At 37.8% G+C, this 20,225-nt stretch overlaps 1 protein-coding gene across 1 annotated transcript in view; it reads right to left on the bottom strand.

The window, feature by feature from the left end:
• Nucleotides 1-20,225, bottom strand: part of MAST4 (microtubule associated serine/threonine kinase family member 4) — a 577,822-nt gene that overhangs the window by 269,346 nt on the left and 288,251 nt on the right. Inside the window, exon 5 of the mRNA XM_030799245.1 lies at nucleotides 7,109-7,140. Coding sequence (XP_030655105.1) covers nucleotides 7,109-7,140 — 32 coding nt within the window. The remainder of the gene's footprint in view (nucleotides 1-7,108; nucleotides 7,141-20,225) is intronic.

Here is a 20,225-nt window from a genome sequence, read left to right as displayed (position 1 = left end):
AGTTCTCCAACAAATCCATCTACTATAAGACAAACTCTATTTCAGAAGTCTAGCAGGCCCAGCTCCACCCAGAAGCTACCATCAAGATCCCCTGCTTTGTAGTCTTAACTACTTTTTGACAATATTTTCTCCCTCTGTTGGTCACTCTCATCTTCCATCTCATCTCTGGACACCCTTTACTGTCCCTAACCAAGAAAGGCAAAATTAGAAAGCGGTAAAATAAGTTCATTATTCTTTTCATACATTTATTAATGTATTCATATGGTAAAATGGTTCTCAATTCCTGCTCAACTTTCTGCTAGCCTTGTTTCTTGCCAGTTCACCAGAAGCATCCCACTAATGAATTGTCTTCTGCTGTGCCAAATTTAGTTTGGGTGACAACCTGCCCTGACCAAAGGTACGTACATTTCAGTGAGGTACCAAAGACATCTCCAAGATCCAGCAGAATGAATTTCTAGTACTGGAATGTTTGACACATGGTAGATGTGTTTAAGATGGAAATCCCCCTTGTGGTCAGAGTGGGTTGACCTCCTAGCAGACCTGAAACTATCAAATGCCAGTAGATACCTAGCCCACTTATTCCAAGGCCAGCCCTAATAGACTCCAACCACTCTCAGAGGAATAATGAAAGGGTGAATGGAGAAAAATCATAAAAACATGTAAACCAAATATAAAATTCTAAGTCCCCCATCTGACTGAATGAATCCCCCTTCTCAGCCAATGGCATTCCAAAGTAAACCTGAAAAACTAGTTCAGGCCATGATAAGAAGAGAGGATCGGACATGCCTCATGATACCCTCCTTCCCTTTGGAATTCAGCACAATCGACCAGCTGACGTTAAAACAGAGATCTTAAGACTGATAAAACAGGCTCTTTGTAGCATAAGAGACCAAATTCCAATGTGACTCTAGTGCAGCATCACATGACAGACAGCAGGCCCTGAAAGAAATTCAAGTACTTTACCCCAACATATATTTTGGACACATTTTTAAATGGCTCTGCAAATCTGTCTCTTGTGGAGAAAATCTATATTCTGTAGAGAATCTCTTCCTTTTCCAGGACTTTTCCTGATCCAGGACAGATTAAGAGTCTGATACCTTTTAAGGCCTGACAAGAGACATTTACCATCTATTCTACATAATAAGAACCCAAGTTTCCACAATCACTTATCTTAACCCAGACACTCCTTTCTACTGATTCCAGGTCTTAGATAATAACTCTTTCAACCAATTGCCAATATCAGAAAATCTTTGAATCCACCTATGATCTGTAAGCACTACCCACCCAGCTTTCCCACCTTTCCAGACCAAATCAATGCATAATTTACATGTATCGATTGGTGTCTTATGTTTCCTGAAAATGAATGATGCCAAGTGTAACCCAACCACCTTGGGCACATGTTCTCAGGACCTCTCAGGACCTCAGGCCTTGGTCGCTCGTATTGAGCTCAGAATAAATCCCTTCAAATATTTTACAGTTTGACTCTTTCATTGACAAACTCTATAAAGAGGAATACTGTTACCAGCTGCTAGTTAGTGTTGCTAGATCAGTTAATTAAAATAAGCAAAACCTTTTAAATTGCCTCTGGGATAATTTGAATACACTCAGCAATTCCTCAGCATGCAGAGACATACTTTTCCAGGACTACTATACATACTGGGAGCTGCTTCTGCTTTGGGTTCCTGCTGCTGGATATTCTTTTTTATTATTATTATTATTATTATTATTTTTTTTTTTTTGAGACAGAGTCTCACTCTGTTGCCCAGGCTGGCGTGGGCGCCATCTCGGCTCACTGCAACCTCCACCTTCTGGATGCAAGTGATTCTCCTGCCTCAGCCTCCAGAGTAGCTGGGATTACAGGTATGCGCCTCCAAGCCCAGTTAATTTTTGAATTTTTCAGTAGACATGGGGTTTTACCATGTTGACTAGGCTGGTCTTGAACTCCTGACCTCAGGTGATCCACCTGCCTTGGCCTCCCAAAGTGCTAGGATTACAGGCGTGAGCCACCGTGCCTGGCCTTGGATATTCCTTTAAAAGCATCCTTAAAGCATGTGTGTGGACATAAAGACGGGAACAATAGACACCGGGGTCTACTAGGTCTATTAGTGCAGGGAGGCAAGGGGGAAAGGGCTGGAAAACTACCGCTTCGGTACTATATTCACTCACTACCTGGGTGTGAGGGTCATTTTTACCCCAAACCTTAGTGTCATGCAATATACTCCTGTAGCAAATCTACACATGTACTTCCTGAACCTAAAAGTTGAAATTATTTTTCAAAAGAGTTGGAAAAATTTTTTAAATAAAAATAAATTTAAAACAGCTGTCACAATCAAATATCATAAACCAATCCATCAATCAAGCAAGCAAGCAAGCATGTGTGGCCAGAGAACTTAAAGCTAAGAAACTGCCAAGTGTCAGTCACTGCTTCTACTAAAATGAAGTGATAATTGCAGATAATTTTATAGATCCCGGACCTACAAGGCCATGAAACAATGCACCAAGGCTTATAATTAAACAAGGTGGAGAAAAGGTCATTTTAAGTAGCAGGGAGAATCCATTTGCTAAGAATACATAGTACAGTTTCCTTCTTCTCTATACGGAGACATCTGAAAGACCACTTAAAAGCAGGAGGAGGCACAGGAGCTGTCCTGAGCCGATGGCCTGAGCTGATTTCCTGCTCCTCTCTCCAGGGTATAAACACCATCAAGGCACTCTAGGGAATTCCATGAAAAAAGAAGCCTGTCTGTCCTGGAGAGCTGTTTATTCAGGCAATTAACCAAACACAAAGGGGTCCTTTAAAAATAAATAGTGGCTGCCAGGGACACCTTGGTTTTGCTCCTAATCATCTTGGGCTCACATCTTGGGCTTTTCCACTTTTTGCACTTTCCTCGCCTGAAAACAAACACTTCCCTGTGAATTTTTCCACTTAGAAATGTAATTTCAGCACTTACATTCAAAATATGGGTGAAAAAAAGTACCACAACAATAACGGCACTTTCATAAATACAGACAGTACAAATTCGTTATTAGAAAAATCTAAATCAAACAACATGCAGAAAGTTGATGTGTTCCACACTGAATTGAAACCATGAAGGATCTGGCACCAGCCATCCAGCCATGGCATCACCACTTGTGCTCAGGGAGCAGGCACAGTGACAGAACCTAAGAGAACAGGGCAGGTCCACTGCTTGGAGGCTCCCAAGCCAGGAGGGGGAGATAGATTTGTACAGACTCCACAAATGTCTGCACTATGTAGTTATTATACTGGGCACTTTGCTGAACACAAAGAACAGGCATTCAGAGTCACATCTCTTTGATGGATAAAGTGGGATAAAAATCTAAAGCAACAAATCTAGTTCTGAAGCTAAGTGTAGTAATATACCATCATAAATGTTATTATCTCATTTGCTTCATCCCTTGGCTTGAGGTAGTATATACTAAAGCATTTCAAGATTATCACAATTTATCATCATAATTTTTTCTATGATGCTCTGGCAAGAACCAATTGGTGTCTGCCACTGTAGATATTTCAGTTATTGTCAAATCATTTATTTGGAGCAATCTTCATTATGAGACAAAATGAACCAAATACACACACACACACAAAAAACACAGGTGTGATATAGTTTCTTATTCAAAATAGAATGTTTACATAATTGTTATTCAAATTACTTAAAAATCTACATAAATACTTGGTTAAAGCAATTTGAATCCTACTTCGAAACAATCACTGAGTATTTTACATAAAATATTTCAAGAATACCAAAAATATAGAGGGTATAATATAAACACCCAGATACACACTACCACATTAATGATGTACGTGAAACTCCTTGCAGAGGCCTCTCAAATCCAATGTCTTTCATTCTCTCCACTAGTAAATGACCTTTATCATAAACATGCTTTCCATGCATGTTTTAGACCTTTACTGTAAATGCCTGTATTCAGAAACAACATATTGTTTTGCATATTTTTAAGTTTTATAATATAAATGCCATCTTGTACCTGGAATTTGCTTTTAGCACTTGCTTATCATTCTATTCTTGGCAATTATACCTGCTGGTATGTATACTCTGGTTCGGTTACTTTACCTGCTGTATAATATTTCATTATCTGACTATATTATGATTTTGACAGGTAGCTGGAAGGAGGGGGATAGGACAATGTGGTAACTTTAGTTCCAAGGAGAATGAGGGGGAAAGTACAGGAAGAATCTGGGATCAGAAGAAGCCTTGGCAAATGGCTATCCGTTGAATGGAAAAAGAAGAGAAATAGCTAAAATCCAGCCGTCTAGGAAGCTGGAATGCCTCTGGAAAAGCGATCTGGAGTTACTTGATAATCTCATAACAGCATCTTGCCTAGAAAGCAGTTTCCCTCACTTCTCTTGTCTATTACCCAGTCACAATCATTGCTTCTGCACCTTTTAAAAATGTATATAAAACAAGAGAGTCTTCAAGTTAGTTCTCATTAAAATGATTGTAAACAATAAATTAGTGAAGATCTGAATTTCTTTTTCTAGACAGAATAGTTTGCTTTTTATACTTTCAATTAATAACAAAAAAATTTCCTGTGGTCTTTCATTTCTGAAAGCTTTCAATTTAATATATGTTTTTACCATGATTCTGGATATAAAAGTTATCTTTAAGCTTATTTAAAGCAATATTCGAATTTTTCAAAAAAATTCGGAAAACCCCGTAAGTTTCAGAATGCTGAAAATGCAGTTTTAAAGCTACTATCTTTCAAGACATACAGATTTGAAGCAGCAGATATATCAAAATAGAGGCCTTTTCAGCCTTTATCAGGGTACACACTCTCTAACAAGTTGGATCACACTGCTGTATAACCAAAGACAATAAGAAATACATCACACTGTGTGCAGTTGCTTACTGTTAAGATATGGAACAACAACAACAAAAAGACTGAAAAGAACTTTGGGGATTTCTTTTGCAGGAGCAAATCCCCAATCTTTCTGAGAGAAGATAGAAAAAGATTTCAAAGCATTTATGGAGGAGGCATGTATGCAGTAAATAAACTAAGAAAGTGTTAACAGGTTTAATTACCAGGTACTATTATGTTGGCTAACTGATACTAATAAAGATACATTTGTGCCTTTCTTCCTTAGATTTGTATAAAATCAGTCTAGCATTTATTTTAAAAAGCATTTTCCCTTTCTCAAAGTCATAAAAGAACCTTGCATGAGGAGAGTAATTACTGGCATTCTGTACAGTATTCACTAAAAATGTTGAGTGACACTGGGTTCTAGCACAGCTATATCAGGCATCATTAATTCTCTGGGGAATATTTGTGTTTAATAGAAAATACAAAATAGCATGTTTATTTTTGGTTTACCTCACTTGAAAGTATTAATTTTCCCAGAATTCACTAAAAAAGTAGATTTGTGTTCACATATACCTATACAGTGTGCTTCATGCTCATCATCTGAATGCTCAATTGACTTTTAATAGGGAGGAGAGTTTAAATGGCTCTGATGTAATTCAAACTTTCTCTTACTATGTTTCCAAAGGATAGGCTCCAAACAAACTTATGTCATTATTCTTTTTTCACTAAAGATCCCATTTTCTCAAATAAACTTAAATGCCTTCCTTATCACATATTTTCACATCAACTCATGGCTATCAGCTAACATTAACAGAATTGAGACTTATTCAGGTGTAAAAGAGGAAATTACCCTTAAATAGAAATATGAAATCTAATTCTGTAATTAACATAATCTTTATAATATTATTGGAAACACTAATATGATAAAACAAGAAACAAAAAACAAAACCCATGTGCAATCTATTAAAAAGGCTAAAAGCAAGATTTGACTGAAGTTCTTAAGTTTTCAAATAAAAAACCGTGTTTAAGCCTTAAAGTACAAAAAAATAAGATTTTTTTCTATAAAAGTATTTCATGTAGTTTTCTATTTTTCTTTTGTCTCATCATGATGCGAAATATCAAAAAGTTTGGACTTTTCCAAGTTTAGGCAACAGAGTCCTAATCATGATGCAGTAGAGGAAAGAGTTTAATTCTAAGTCCATTTCCTATAGCAAACTATTTTCTGTTAAACTCTAGCACAGGGAGATGGAAGCTGAAAGCTAGTGACAATTTATCTAGGCACATTCTCCAAAAATAATAATCCAGTGTCTGCCTGGCAGCCTAAACTTGTACAAAAGACAAGAAGCAAAATGGACAGTAATGAAATGTTCACAGCTGATGAATTTTTGGTTCTTAGATGCAAAGGCTGAAATTTTCCAAAATTTAGCCTAGAATAAATCCTATATTTCAACAGTTGCCACATATTTTTCTAATCCTCCAAGAGGAGAGTTGCAAAAACTTATCTTAAATACTATTTTTTTTAAGGAGGTGCTCCATCTACTAATTTCTTCAACTTAAATCAGACATCAAATGTAAATGTTTCCAGACCAGCCCTTACACAGTACGATTGGATAACAAATTCGACCTTAAATGTAGTCAAATATTGAGGGTAGTCAATTCTGTCCTCAATTTTATTCTGCAACTTGCTAACGGAAAAAATTATGATTTATGCAAATATATTATTGGCCTTAAAAATAAAGGAATAAAACACACTATAAAGAAATCAAGTCAAAGTTCATAAATCCATTATTTTAATACAAGGTCATTACATGAATCCGCTCAATAAGATCTAGATCTAATAATGGAAAGTTTAACTGATTCAAAGTCTCCAATTCAGATTCAAAAGTACATAATTTACTCCATATAAAATCCATAGTATAAAGAAAAATTATAGATTTCAGAATATAAAGAACACTAATTCTTGATTCAAATCAATGTATACTGTCTCCTGACCAAATAATGTTTTTGCTTGATTATATAACAGCATTTAAAAAATTAAGAGTCTCCGAGGAATAAATATACATTTAGGTTTACAATGCCCATGTGGAACAAACCCTGGAAATTATGAAATCATTACTACTGTTTGACTTTTATAAATAAATTCAGTTTTTTGTTTTCTTCAGTTGATTATCATTCATTTTATAATTGCCACTAATGAATCAGAGAAGAATCATACTATAAACTATATATTAATAAAAAGAAAACAAGGAAACAAAATACTACTACTTACAAACTTCCTCTTCTGGGGAGACTCAGCTCCTTCTGCAAAAGAAAAAAAAACCCATATATAAGCAGTGCTGCATTAACCTTAGATTACTAGGATACCAAATGGATAACACAGAATGTATCATCCTTCATTATGTTTGATTTGGCATTTCTTATACTGGAAACATTTTAATGTCATAATTTTATGCTGGATCCCTTCTTACACAGTTCTCTTTACACACTGTGTTTAAGGTACAAACACAGCTTATCTGAATTCCAGAGCAGAAAAACCATCAATCTTCCCAAAGCAACTACAGTAAAATACTGAGTTGAGTTACATGGCCCTACAGTTGAGCATACGGAAAATCTGAGGAAGCAAAGAACTTATCCAAACAGGATTTAACTATAAGAAGTAGGAGACATTTTGCAGGATTATAATTAAATGAAAGGTGCAATGAAAAGGACAATTAAATCAAACTACTTGCCCTCAACAGAAATATATTCATGCAAACATTATGCATACCAAACATTGTACTTTCTATTTTTAAAATAATAATGGAAAAGATTTCCTTTTGGTATTATTTCTCAAAACATCCATTTATTCCTTGGGATATTTATTTATTTATTTATTTTGAGACAGAGTCTCGCTCTGTCGCCCAGGCTGGAGTGCACTGGCACAGTCTCGGCTCACTGCAACCTCCACCTCCCGGATTCACGCCATTCTCCTGCCTCAGCCTCCCCAGTAGCTGGGACTACAGGCACCCACCACCATGCCCGGCTATTTTTTTGTATTTTTAGTAGAGACAGGGTTTCACCATGTTAGCCAGGATGGTCTCGATCTCCTGACCTTGTGATCCGCCTGCCTCGGCCTCCCAAAGTGCTGGGATTACAGGCGTGAGCCACCACGCCCGGCCTCCTTGGGATATTTAAAAGTAGCTTAATCAACTTCTAAAAGGTAACCAGACAACCACGACAATTATTAGAGTGCTTCATAGTTTTAAAAGGGTGCCTTCACACTTTTTAAAATTCTTACCTACCTAATCATCAAGAGGCTGTGGAAAACCAAAAAACCACCCAAGAAAACAAGCCAACCAAATAAATAAACAAAAATAGATTCAGAAATACCTCTTATCCACTAATGAAGTTTTCAAAGCTCAAGAATAATTACTTGCTGTCAATTATTAAAGAATAGGAAGCAATGAGTCATTTGGCTATTTAAACTCAAAATGAAGCACACAATGACTAAATTTGGTTATTCATGCCCATAATTCTCATTTATTTTTCTGCCTTTCAGGTGCTTGAGCACTATCCTTTGAAAGGTATTTCCCCATCAGCTTCAAACTCACCTTTCCTGTCTCTTATTTTTATTGAATATTTCAATGTTTGTCATGGACAGCAGGCTCAGCTATCACTTTTCCACAGCACAACTTACTCCAGCACAGCTTACAGAAAGTGGCAGTGAGAGCATCAGACCAGAGGGAAGGAGAGCTCTGTGGCTGCTGCTTTAAACACAGCAGGCCTTACTTATTAACTGGCAAATATATTTCCATACAGGGTTACAGTAATCATATAACTGTTCAAAAGCAAGAAAAACAATCAGTAATTTTAGGAAAGAAGTGCCGTCTTCTTTCTCCCAATAGCAAACCTTTTCTTTTCAAGGGCTCTAGGGTTCAGTGGTAAAGTGCTTTTTGTTCTGTTTTGCTTTGCTTTTTTCTTTAATCCTTGATTAGCTCTAAGAAATTATAGTGTTTGCTGAACTTGGCTCCCTGATTCTGAAACATAACTATACCTTCATTTACTAAAACCTCTAATGACAAGAGAAAAGTCTCTGCCCAAGACAGTTTTCCTTGGGAACCGAAACATAAATAGAAAACCAATGAGTAGTTTTCTATACATGGTCTTTGGTTACGATAAGCATTGAGAAATCAGTGTTGTATTCAGGTTAAAGAAAACAAAAAGAGAGAACTTCCTAGAAGTAATAGCTCACCACACTGTATCTTTTATTTTTTTAATTTTTATTTATTTTTAGGATGAGGTCTCACTACATGGCCCAAGCTGATCTCAAACTCCTGGGTTCAAGCATCCTCCTGCCTCCAAGCATCCTCCTGCCTCAGCCTCCTGAGTAGCTGAGATTACAAAATACACCACACTGTACCAGGCTCTGGCCATTTCTCCTAGAAAGGCATTGATACTAGTGCAGAGCAAAGGCCTAGAGACCAAATGAATAATACTGCTCTGTCCAGTAAGTTGATCTGACAGCCGCATAAAAGGTGCCTGAGGTGTTATCATTAATAACAACAAAATAATAAATCAGATGTTATTTCAACTATATATGCAAATAGATCACTCAGAAGATATAAGAGGAAAGCGACCAAATGAATGACCCAAATAGTTCCATCAATCATATTCCACCAAATGACCCGAGCATAAACTGGCTACTTTGCTCTGAGAAAAAGCTGCTGAAACAGCAAGATAAGGGATAAAAACCAACTCTGTTTTTAATCAGAAGTCTTTCCAGTAGGTCTAGAATTATAAGTTCTCAACAAGGAGAAAGGTTACAGTGGGTAACCCAGCACTGCTGCTCCACGGGATGGCAGCCGAGATTCCAAGATGAGGAGCAAAGGACATTTAATAGGCCACTGTCAACTGACCTGAAGCTACCACACTAACCAAGCTGTAGGAGCTAATCCACCCGATGGCTTGAATGTCAGGCTCAGGAATGGAACTCAATTTGGTAGCAAATTGGAATCAGATGTGATGGTAATAAAGTGAGAGAAATGAATGTGCCATGGCCAAGACCTTGTGAACAGTAGCTGCAAAAGTCTGCAAATACCAGGAGAGCTAAGCAATTGCAGCCTGAGCAGGGAGCAGCTCCTGCCCTAATGGATGAGGGCCACATGCTGATAAATCTGCACCTGTCAGATGTAAATGAACGGCATCAAGTCATTTTACCGCCAAAGCCCCTGCGGTACTTTGTGTATGTGTCCTCATTTTATTTTCTTAATGTCAGGATAAGGTCACTAACACATACTTAGATAATTAGATAAGACGTGGTATTGGTCTGGGTCATAAACCCAAGCTTGTGCTTGACATATGTGGAGTGTGTGTTAAAAATTTACTGCCAGGTAAGAATTGGAGGAGGAAAGAAAAAGGGAAAAAAGAAAAAAACAGCAAGAAGTATCCATCTGAACTGAACAATATGTTAATTATTGACACTGGATTAAAGAAATTCTTAAGATTAAAAATTTCTAGATTTTCATTGATATTGATGACTCAATGACGTTTAGCATTTTTTAGAGTTGCTGTTTATCATTATTTGCTTGATATTGTATCCTCCCCCCAGACTTTTAAGTGTTAACTAGCAAATATTTGCATTAAGGATAAAGATTAAATAAAATTAATCTTGTCTGAGAATCCTGTTATTTTTGAGATCTCTCAGTATACCTGAGGATACCAAAAGATCCCTCCAATCCAGGAAGAAAACTTATGGAGAGTCTGAGAAGAAAGAAGGGTAAATGATCCTGCTCTTTTCGCCCAGCCATCCTTAGTTTCAAAAAGAGGAGGCAACATCGCATTCATGAAGACAGGGGAGAAAACTGTAATGTTTTACATGTACAAGCAATTGCCACAGTGGTAAGTTTAAAACTATTTATAATTTTTGGTATTTAACAGCTATTCATAGACAAACAAAACAATATGGCTATACATGCCACACGTGTTTAGAGAATCTCTGAATGCTTCTTTTCTAAGGGTAAATTTATGATTTAAAAGAGGACATTTACGGAAGCCCAAATAATATATGTAGATACTCCCTTCTTCAAATGGTAGAGCTTCAATCTCCTCTCTTTGAGAGTGGGCTGGGACCTAGTGACTCACTTCCAAATAATAGAATAGAGAAAGGGAACAATAGCAACATTATAGTGGGGAAACCCGCAGATACCACTATAACTGAGTGATCAAGGTTCACATCATCAGTGGTAAGTCACGCTGACATCACGCTGCTATCCTCTGATATGATGTGGTGAGAAGAACACTTCATGCCTGTGGTATTATCTCTAAAATCCAGAACCCCAGGCTAATCGTGAAAAAGCCTCAGGCGAACCCAAATGGAGAGACCTTCTAAAAACATCTGACCTGTGCTCCTTGAAGCTGTCAAGGCTGTAAAAAACAAGAATAAATTGACCAACTGTCACAGATGGGAGAAGACTAAGGGTGGCTAAAGGCAATAAAGAATCTTGAATGAATGAAAAATCTTGAATTGGATTCTCAATCAGAAAAAGGACATTAGTGGAAAACTTGGTGATATCTAAATAAAGTATGTAGTTTAGATGATAACAATGTACCAATGTTAAAGTCACGATTTTGACGAATGTATTAAGGTTATATACGATGTCAACATTTTGAGGGACTGGAACAAGGGTGTACAATAATTTTCTGAGCTGTATTGTAAATGTTCTGTAAATTTTAAAATTATTCCAAAATGTGAAAGAAAGCGTATCAAAAGGGGGAGACAGGGAGAAGGGAAGACTGGTGTGGGGCTGGAGGACAGAAGAAATGAACATATAAATATCTAAATATTATAAGCTTACTTTAAGGCCATATTTAATATCAACTTTTTAGGAAGCTATAGAAATACTGTAGGTGAGAGAGATTCTAGCTAGAACCAGCAATGAAGATGGTAAGGAGTAGTCAGATTTGAGGTATGTTTTCATAAGATTTACACAGAAACTAGATGTGGAGCGTGAAAGAGAAAGCAAGAAGTCTTAAGTTTTTGGCCTGAGCAAATGGAGTTTGATGGAAAAACAGTTCAGCTTTGACATGCTACATTCAAGATGTCTGTCTGTAAGGATTCCAAGTAGAAGAATCCAAACAGGCAACTAGATAAACGAATCTGGGTGCAAGAAAAAGGTTAAGGCTGGAGGTAGATTTTGGAGTCATTAACACTAAGATGGTATGTAAAGCCATGGGACTGGATGAAATGGAGAGAATTGATAGAAAAAGGAAAACAGATACACCTGGTTACAAAACCACAGGGACTTCGCCATTTAAAATAAAGAAGAAGGGAGGATTGTGCTATACACCGTTAACTGACCTGTTGCTCTACCCAGCAGCTGGGGTTCTTGAAAGCAACAGAAATTGAATGAGACTGACAAGTAAAAAATCAATGTATGGAAGGCTACTTGCACCCCCGAAGGCAATAGGATGGTTGGGCAGACAAGGTCAGAAAGTGGGCAGGAACCAAAAAATTAAACCCAGAAAGTATGACCACACCCAGGGAACAGCCCAGTTAGGACACCTCTGCAGCTGAACACTGAGTGGGAGCTCAGCCTGCAGGAACAATCTCTAACTGCCCCCACATACCTTCACTTCATCTCTCCACGCAGGTGTCCTGTGAGGGTTACATGATTACACCTGGGTCTCTGCCCCAGCTTCCAAGTGGGCAGGAAAGAGGAATATTGGCTCCCTCACTAGTATAGTGGGAGGTAGGGCCAAGGCTACCAAGATCCACACTTTGGGAGTTCCTCCAAAAAACAAAGGGAATTTGGAAGTTGAGCAACTTGCCTTCTGCACCACCACTCCCAAACCCCACGTAGAAACGGAGTGGCAATGTCCAGTACACACCATTCCCTCACCACTTTCCTGACACCAATGAATTTCAAGTGCATGCACTTCCCCATCATCACCTTTCTTTCATTAGTCATTGGTGGCCTCATCCTATGACTGAGTTACTGCAAGTACTCTGCACTAACAATTAATTTAGGAAAAGAGTTCAAAGAAGCCAAGATGTGTAAGGCAGTATATCAGGTGCTTTTAGGGACACATGAGGAAAAACAAAACACATTTGAAAGCTAGCTGGGGCAACATACACACACACATATAAAACAAAAGAGTTATCACCAGGCGCAAGATTATGCAGTATTACTTGAATGTGTAAATGCTAACAGTAGAGAAAATAAAAAGGAATGAGATAATTCAGCTCAAGCAGTGATTCTGAAGCCTGTTGACACATTAATGTCACCCAGGGAGTTTTTAAAAATATTAACGCCTGAGCCCCACCCCTAGAGATCTAGAGAGAAAGTGGTTTGCGTATGCTGTTTATTAGAGGTTGGTACTTTTAAGTCCCCCTAAGGACTATTGGTTTGCATAAACCATTTGCCTTTGCATTGTTTTTCTCTTTAGGGAATATTAATTTTCTAGGCTGTCATTACAGAGGTAAAGTTTCAGGTTTTTAGTTATTTCCTTTGCAAGTGGGAAGCAGTGTGAAGCAAGGAAAGGTACTCAAAATGGAGCTCTCACTACTTGACAAAGCATAAAATTAGCTGGGTGTACAGGCTCATCCAGGGATAGGATCTCCTAAAGAAATGCTTTGGGTGCCATTTTTCTGGTCTGCATTTCTGAGAGTCACTTGTGAAGGCAGAAGCAGAGGACAAAAAAGTTCATACCATAGAACCAGATCTTACACAGGGCTTGGCTGTAAATCATCAGAAGGCAAAAATGGTCTACATTCTAACAACTTGCTCATAAATACATGCTTTCCTAAATGAAGACAGTAGTCAAGCTGGAAAACCAGTAGGGAGATCCCTATAGAAATGCCTGAACAGTCAAACCATCCAATCTGTAAAATAACAGTAAAATCCTTGTGGGAAATATGAGATGGATGGAGAATCCTAAATTATCTTTCTCTTTTCACTGATTTTATTTAATTTTCTTTTTGTATCTATAATCATAATGCACTTTCATATATTTATTTGTGCTACTCGAGTTAAGCAAAATAAACCAGCCAGGCACAGTGGCTCATGACTATAATCTCTCAGGATTTTGGGAGGCCGAGATGGGTGGATCACTTGACGTCAGGAGTTCAAGACCAGCCTGGCCAAAACGGCGAAACCCGTCCCTACTAAAAAAAAAAAAAAATACAAAAAAAAAAAAATTAGCAGGGCATGGTGGCACGTGACTGTGGTCTCAGCTACTCAGGAGGCTGAGGCAGGAGAATCGCTTGAACCCGGAAGGCAGAGGTTGCAGTGAGCCGAGATGGCACCATAGCACTCCAGCCTGGGCTAAAGAGCAAGACTCTGTCTTAAAAAAAAATAAAAATAAAAATAAAAATAAACCACAAAAGGCTAAAACAAAATGCTTGCTGGGTTTATATGTAAATTTTATTTGATCAAAACCACAACACTCACTTTCTTTGAAAAATAAAGAAATTAGCTACCTTATTCCTTTCTTTCCAAGTTGGCTTTTTCTGCCATAAAGCTAAATGAACAAGACTGTGGTATCAGTTCTCACAAGCCCTTTATACAGACAAAGTCTCTGAGTCATGATATGACTATCCAGTGTGGTTTATTAAGATTTTATCATAAACTGAGTCTATAAGCTTAATCACAAAGTCAGCTGGCTACCTGGACAGGACACACAAGCCTTCCCATGGAAAGCCCAGAGGAGATCAGCAATTGACCAGAGTTGCAAAGCCATGAGATAGTGGAATCAAATGAACCTATATCATCCAGTTCCAATTTTTTCCGCTATATTCCACCACGGAAATGTCAGAGACTGGGAGACAGTGGTGATGTGAGCAACTGAAAGGAGAGGTTTGAATAAATACACAAGCAGGGAGGGCTGGTACTGATAATAAAGAGGGCACTCTTTCCCCTAAGGAGGAAGAAAGGAACAGGTGAAAACAGGTACTTTTCAAAGATGAGCAAAGTAAAACTGAAGCAATTCACTTGAAGTTCTGTAATTTCAGTAATACAGAGGGCAAAAATCTTCTACCAAGGGCAAAGGCAAGGGCACATTTGGGGATTAAAGCAAACAAAATGGGTTTCCTTTATTCAATCACACACTTTTTAGCAAAGGTGGATATGGCTGGTGCTGTGCCAGACACTGGGGATAAAGGACTTTACTCACTGTAAAATACAGTGTGAAAAGGCCTGGAATAGAGGTCTTTTCAAAGTATGCAGTAATACAAAAGGGAGGAGGGTGATCAGTTTCTTTGAGGAGGGTCAGGACTGTTTCTTCCCCAATGTTTCTTGTTATTCATGCTAACAAAATACAGTGGAACTGATACTACCTTCAACCTCAAGGATAAGCTCCAATTAAACTAATGACAAAACTCACTGCTTTGGTCAAATTGGTTTAAAGATGACATGTGACTCAACCTGAGTAAATAAGATGCAAAATGATGTTTGCTCAGGGCTTCTGGGAAAGAACTTCCTCCCTTGTCCGAGAGAGCTAACGGGAAAGACGTAGCATTAAACCCACAAAACTAATGGCAGCCACAAGAATAGGCATCACAGGTGGCAGACAAGAAAGCCTGGTAGAAACTGGGTCTTGGGTGAAATCTCTGAAACAATACATCTACCCTTGCGTGTATTTGGACTTCTCTGGTACATGAGCCAATCAAGTCTCTTTATTGTTTAAACCAGTTTAACTTGTGTTTTCTAGTCTTTGCAATTCAAAAATTCCTAAGTGACACAATACTTGAGCCTGATCTTTCTTTTGCAATGTCTGGGAATTAGCCAGGCAGCCTTGGGAGTAGGTGAGGAAGGGGAATTCCAGAAGAGAGAACAGACGTAGTCAGGTAGGGTGGAGTGAAACAACACACTCAGGAAACAACATGGCTGGAACAGAGATCAGGAAGGAAAAATCAGCAGGACAGGAGTAGGAGGCAGGGACAGGGCCACATCATAGAAGGGTTTTGGAAGTGGCTGCCTTTATCTTATAGGCAATGGTGAGCTCATGGAACATTTTAAAGAGGAGAATAAGATGGTCTCATCAACATGTTAAAAAAGATTAGTCTGGCATTAGGGTGTCACATGGCTCCGGGAGGGCAACATGGGAGAGAAGTTAGGACACTTCTTTAATTATCCAGGAAGCATGGCTGAGGGCCAGGAACAAGGAAGAGGCAGTGAGGAGGAGGAGGAGGGGCAGAGTCAAGACAGAAATGTGTGTACAGGATCCACAGGAGTTGAGAGGAAATGCTTAACTCCTGGGCTGATTTAGAATAGTTGTGGTGGAGCTCAGGACAGGGTACCATCCAGAGATGAGGAAAAAAGACTGTCTAAAAGCACTGAGGGCCTTTCAGAAGTTCAACGTAATGAAAATCTGAAAGTGGATGAAAAGATGGCAAACCATTTAAGTTACACCAGCGAGTCCCTGATGAGCAGGAATATGAGACAAATTGTAAGATAAAATCCCAGATTTTGCTTAGATGAAAAATTAAACATCATTCATAACAACTACCTTTTCCACTTTAAATTTTTTACACAAATAGTGGGAACTCTCTTTCTTTACTAGCTCATCTACCTTCACTACCTTAATAATGGCATCTCACATTTACTGCACGGTGACATACATTATCTTATTTAAACTTCACTATTATTCTCATTTTACAGATGAGAGAACTGAGGCACAGACAGGCTAAGTAACTCATACAAGGTCATAGAGCTGGTAGAAGGCTTAGCTTGTCTTTGAATCCACATCTGCCCAAGTCCAGAGTATGTTAATTATTTTTCATCACCAAGTAATGACTTGATATATTTGCACCACAGACCCCTCCTGTAGGCTATCAAGCTGCATTCATAGTTGGTAACACACTGTCAATTACTCTTAGGAGAGACACAACACAGATCTTGGCAACTCTTTCTAAGCAAATTTCACACTCATTTTTAGAGACTCTGATTTTATTTGAACCAAAGCCCTGTGAATGTTACTTTTAACACAGACCTTTTAAAGCAGAAGAAGCGTAACAAGTCAAATAATCAGCTAACCTCAAGTAAATGGACAAATGAAACAAGTTTCCTTTCTAGTCAATTATTATGGGTTTTGATGCTTCCTAACACATAATACCCTTGATGTCAAAATCGAGCTTGAGAATCAGACATTTGTACACATATTGTCTTCCAAGTCAGTATGACCTAGGAGGAATATGTCTCCTAAGTCAAAGTTTACATGCTTCTCTGCAGGGTTTTGCTGAGTAGTAGCCAACACTTACATAAATAACAGCTCTAGTTTATTGTTTATTATATACTAAGTGAAGTGCATTTATTGTATCAAGGTCAATAGCTTGCAGTCCACAGTCATATTGCACTTTGTGTGCTCACTTTGTTCTCAAAGAACAAAAGAACTCTCTCTTTCAAGCAAAAGTTTCTGCGTCATTTTTAAAATTAAAGAAACTAGTTTTGGTCAAATTAGAGAAGGCACAGTCCTTCATAAAAAAAGAAGCTAAAATATAAAACACATATTAGATCAATTGAACTCAAAGCTTAAAACAATCCTTACTTAAGTCAACTGCATGTTTCCTAGTGATTAAACAAATAGGATCAGGATTCAAACATACCCATATTCTAATCCAAGCCAATGCCAGGAAGCATCCTTCAGAAACTTTAACTTCCCTAAGATTCAATTTCCAAAATTACAAAATGAAGATAATACAGCTTATCTTATGGGGTGTTGAGAAGATCAATGCTAACACATGTCCTGCATGTGGCACAGCTCCTAAACCTAAGAGCACCCTTCGTGTCAGCTATGACTATTTAAGTGCACTGCTTGAATTAGAAGAAGGAATCTAGGGCACAACTACAGAGTTACGGTAAAGAGACAGCACGGACTCAATAAAAGAGCAAGGGTATGTGACCCACACATCTTCTCCACCTCTAAATACTGAACCTGGGCAAAGGGCTATGAATACATTTGAAAACTGCAAGCAAATTAGACTTCAGTGAAATCACACACCCTGCTATTAATCAGTAAGAAAATTACTTTAGCAGAAGGAGATCAAACACCAATGCTAGTTGCATATTTAGAATTTTAATTGCCTTTAAGATAGTGCAAATTTAGAGGTCCTTCAGGATCTCTATAAAATTAAAGTCATTGTGGACAACTTTTGTGATTTCCTTTTTTTCCTTAGAATGATTTATGAAGGCTCTTGATAAATATGCGTATCAGCTCTGCCACTTAACTATGTTTCTTGTTACTGGGGAAAGCCCGTGACCTACAGTGAGCTTAGATAAAAAGGCAACACCACACAGCTGTGCCCCACAAGGCTCCACAATTTTTTCAGTTCTTCCATCCATTACCAGCAAATTACAGTAAATTCGAAGTATTGATCTGCACAACCCTATATGGGAAGAAAGTTACCATCGACTTTTATTGCTTATTGTTGGGTCCAACTCCCTAGAATCAATAAAAGCTACAATGTTCCATAAGCTTCTAAAAAGCTAGTTAATATAGTGGATATGAGACACCTTTTAGAATCACTATAAATCTATAGGATTCTTCAACAGAACAGTGGCAAACATCTTCAATGTTCAAAAGCTTTATTTGATTTTAGAGTCTTCTCATTACCCAGGAAAATGCCCTGGGAAAGAAGTGAATATGAATGATGTGGAATAAAAACTCAGCAACTAGAAAGAACCCTGCTTAACAGATTTCTACTTTCACTTTTCAGTTCACTTGCATTTCTACACCAACCTCACCGTCCAATCCACAGCCAATCATTAAGAATTGTGTCTCTCACATAGATTTAAGATGAGTTTTCTTGACAGGGCTTTCCAGGACCCACCAGGGGACGAGTTTGCTAATAAATGTACATTTCAACTGCCCCTAATTTGAAGAATCAATATTCTTTTATGAACCAATTTTTTAAAATCAGATAATAATTCAACTGTTCTATTAAAATTACAGACAACCTTAATACAAAAAGAAAAAGGCTTTTTATAGAACCAGGAAACAGAATTGGATGAGACTATCTGACAAGTGATAGTGAATTTACTCTGCTGAGATTAATCATTTTTATTTACTACAGACACCTTGTGGTTTATCTAGCAGTCCCTATTCTGAAAGCCTATTTTAGTGTAGAAATTTACTGGCAAATCAGCTCAAGGGATCTCTTGAAGTGCTGTATGAAGCTAATACCCACAAGTCTACTTTCTTCTGGCCATTCCTCTCCATCTAAATGCAAAAACGACACTTAAAATGTACATATAAAATGTATGAGCATGATGGAAGATCAATGACACACATATTCAAATAATCAATAATGTAAACTTAAGCCTCTAATGGTAACAAAATTTATTGTAAAGAGGTCACAGAATAAACAATTAGTTTATAGAAGATACATATCACTTAATAAGTAAAGATTCTATTTGTTACAGGGTACAGTACCTGCCATTTTTTAAAGTATTTTCTCCAATGTACTATTTTAAATAACATCATCTGGAAGTATGCAGGAATTGAGAACTTTCAGAATGAAGACCATGGGTTAAGGTAAGATTCCCTATTTCCTATTTCACACCCTCCCCTACCCATCACCACTGTGAAAACTAGTACAGCTGTGGCTGCCACTGCAGTGTTAAAAATCAACTTTATTCTTGAAAGGGACATTTTCTCATATAGGATTTCATGTAAGCCTTACCACTATCCTGCAACTATAGGAAGAATGTTCAGTATTTTTTCAGATGGGGAAATTGAGTATTAGGAGAGTTATGTCATGACTTGCCCAAGGTCAGGGTCCTCACATTAAAAACAGAAGAGCAAAGACAAAAGTAGCCAGGGCCCTTGATGATGCTGTTTCCATACGGCACCAGCCCTGCACATTCTACCAACAAATATTTTTATATGAGAAAAATAAATCTCTATTTATTTAAGCTACTATTAGTTGGGTTTTCTGTGACCTGCAGCTAAGTATATTCCTAGCTAATACTAGCACTAAATAAACTTTGCAAATTAGCTTTGGAATAGTGTATCCAAATACACACCAGACATCAACACAACCCTGGCATCATAAAGGCTGGTGCATGTTATCCAAAGAAAATGAACAAGTGTTCTTAAATCAGGATTAGGTTCTGTGAGAAACAAAATCCTTGAAAGCATTGATTACAGATCTTTCAAATTGTTTCCCTTTTTTAAAATATATTTGGGAGGGCTGCACAGTGTGTGTTAGTGACTTTGAAGTTAACCAAAGAGAGTCCAAGCTTAATGGCATCACATTTGTGACAGTTAATTAGCAGAAAATATTTCAGTGCAGTGAGATTTTGTTTTTTGTTTGTTTTTGTTTTTAAAAAGCGTCAAAAGCAATAAAAGGCTCTGGGGTTTTAATTGCTTCTTCCTAAAGACTAAATTTTGTTCTCACTACAAAGACAGAA

The sequence above is a fragment of the Nomascus leucogenys genome, chromosome 18 (genome assembly GCF_006542625.1).
Source record: "Nomascus leucogenys isolate Asia chromosome 18, Asia_NLE_v1, whole genome shotgun sequence".
NCBI classification, from domain to species: domain Eukaryota; kingdom Metazoa; phylum Chordata; class Mammalia; order Primates; family Hylobatidae; genus Nomascus; species Nomascus leucogenys.
Note: the sequence above shows the minus strand (reverse complement) of the source record. Positions and strands in the feature narration are given on the sequence as shown.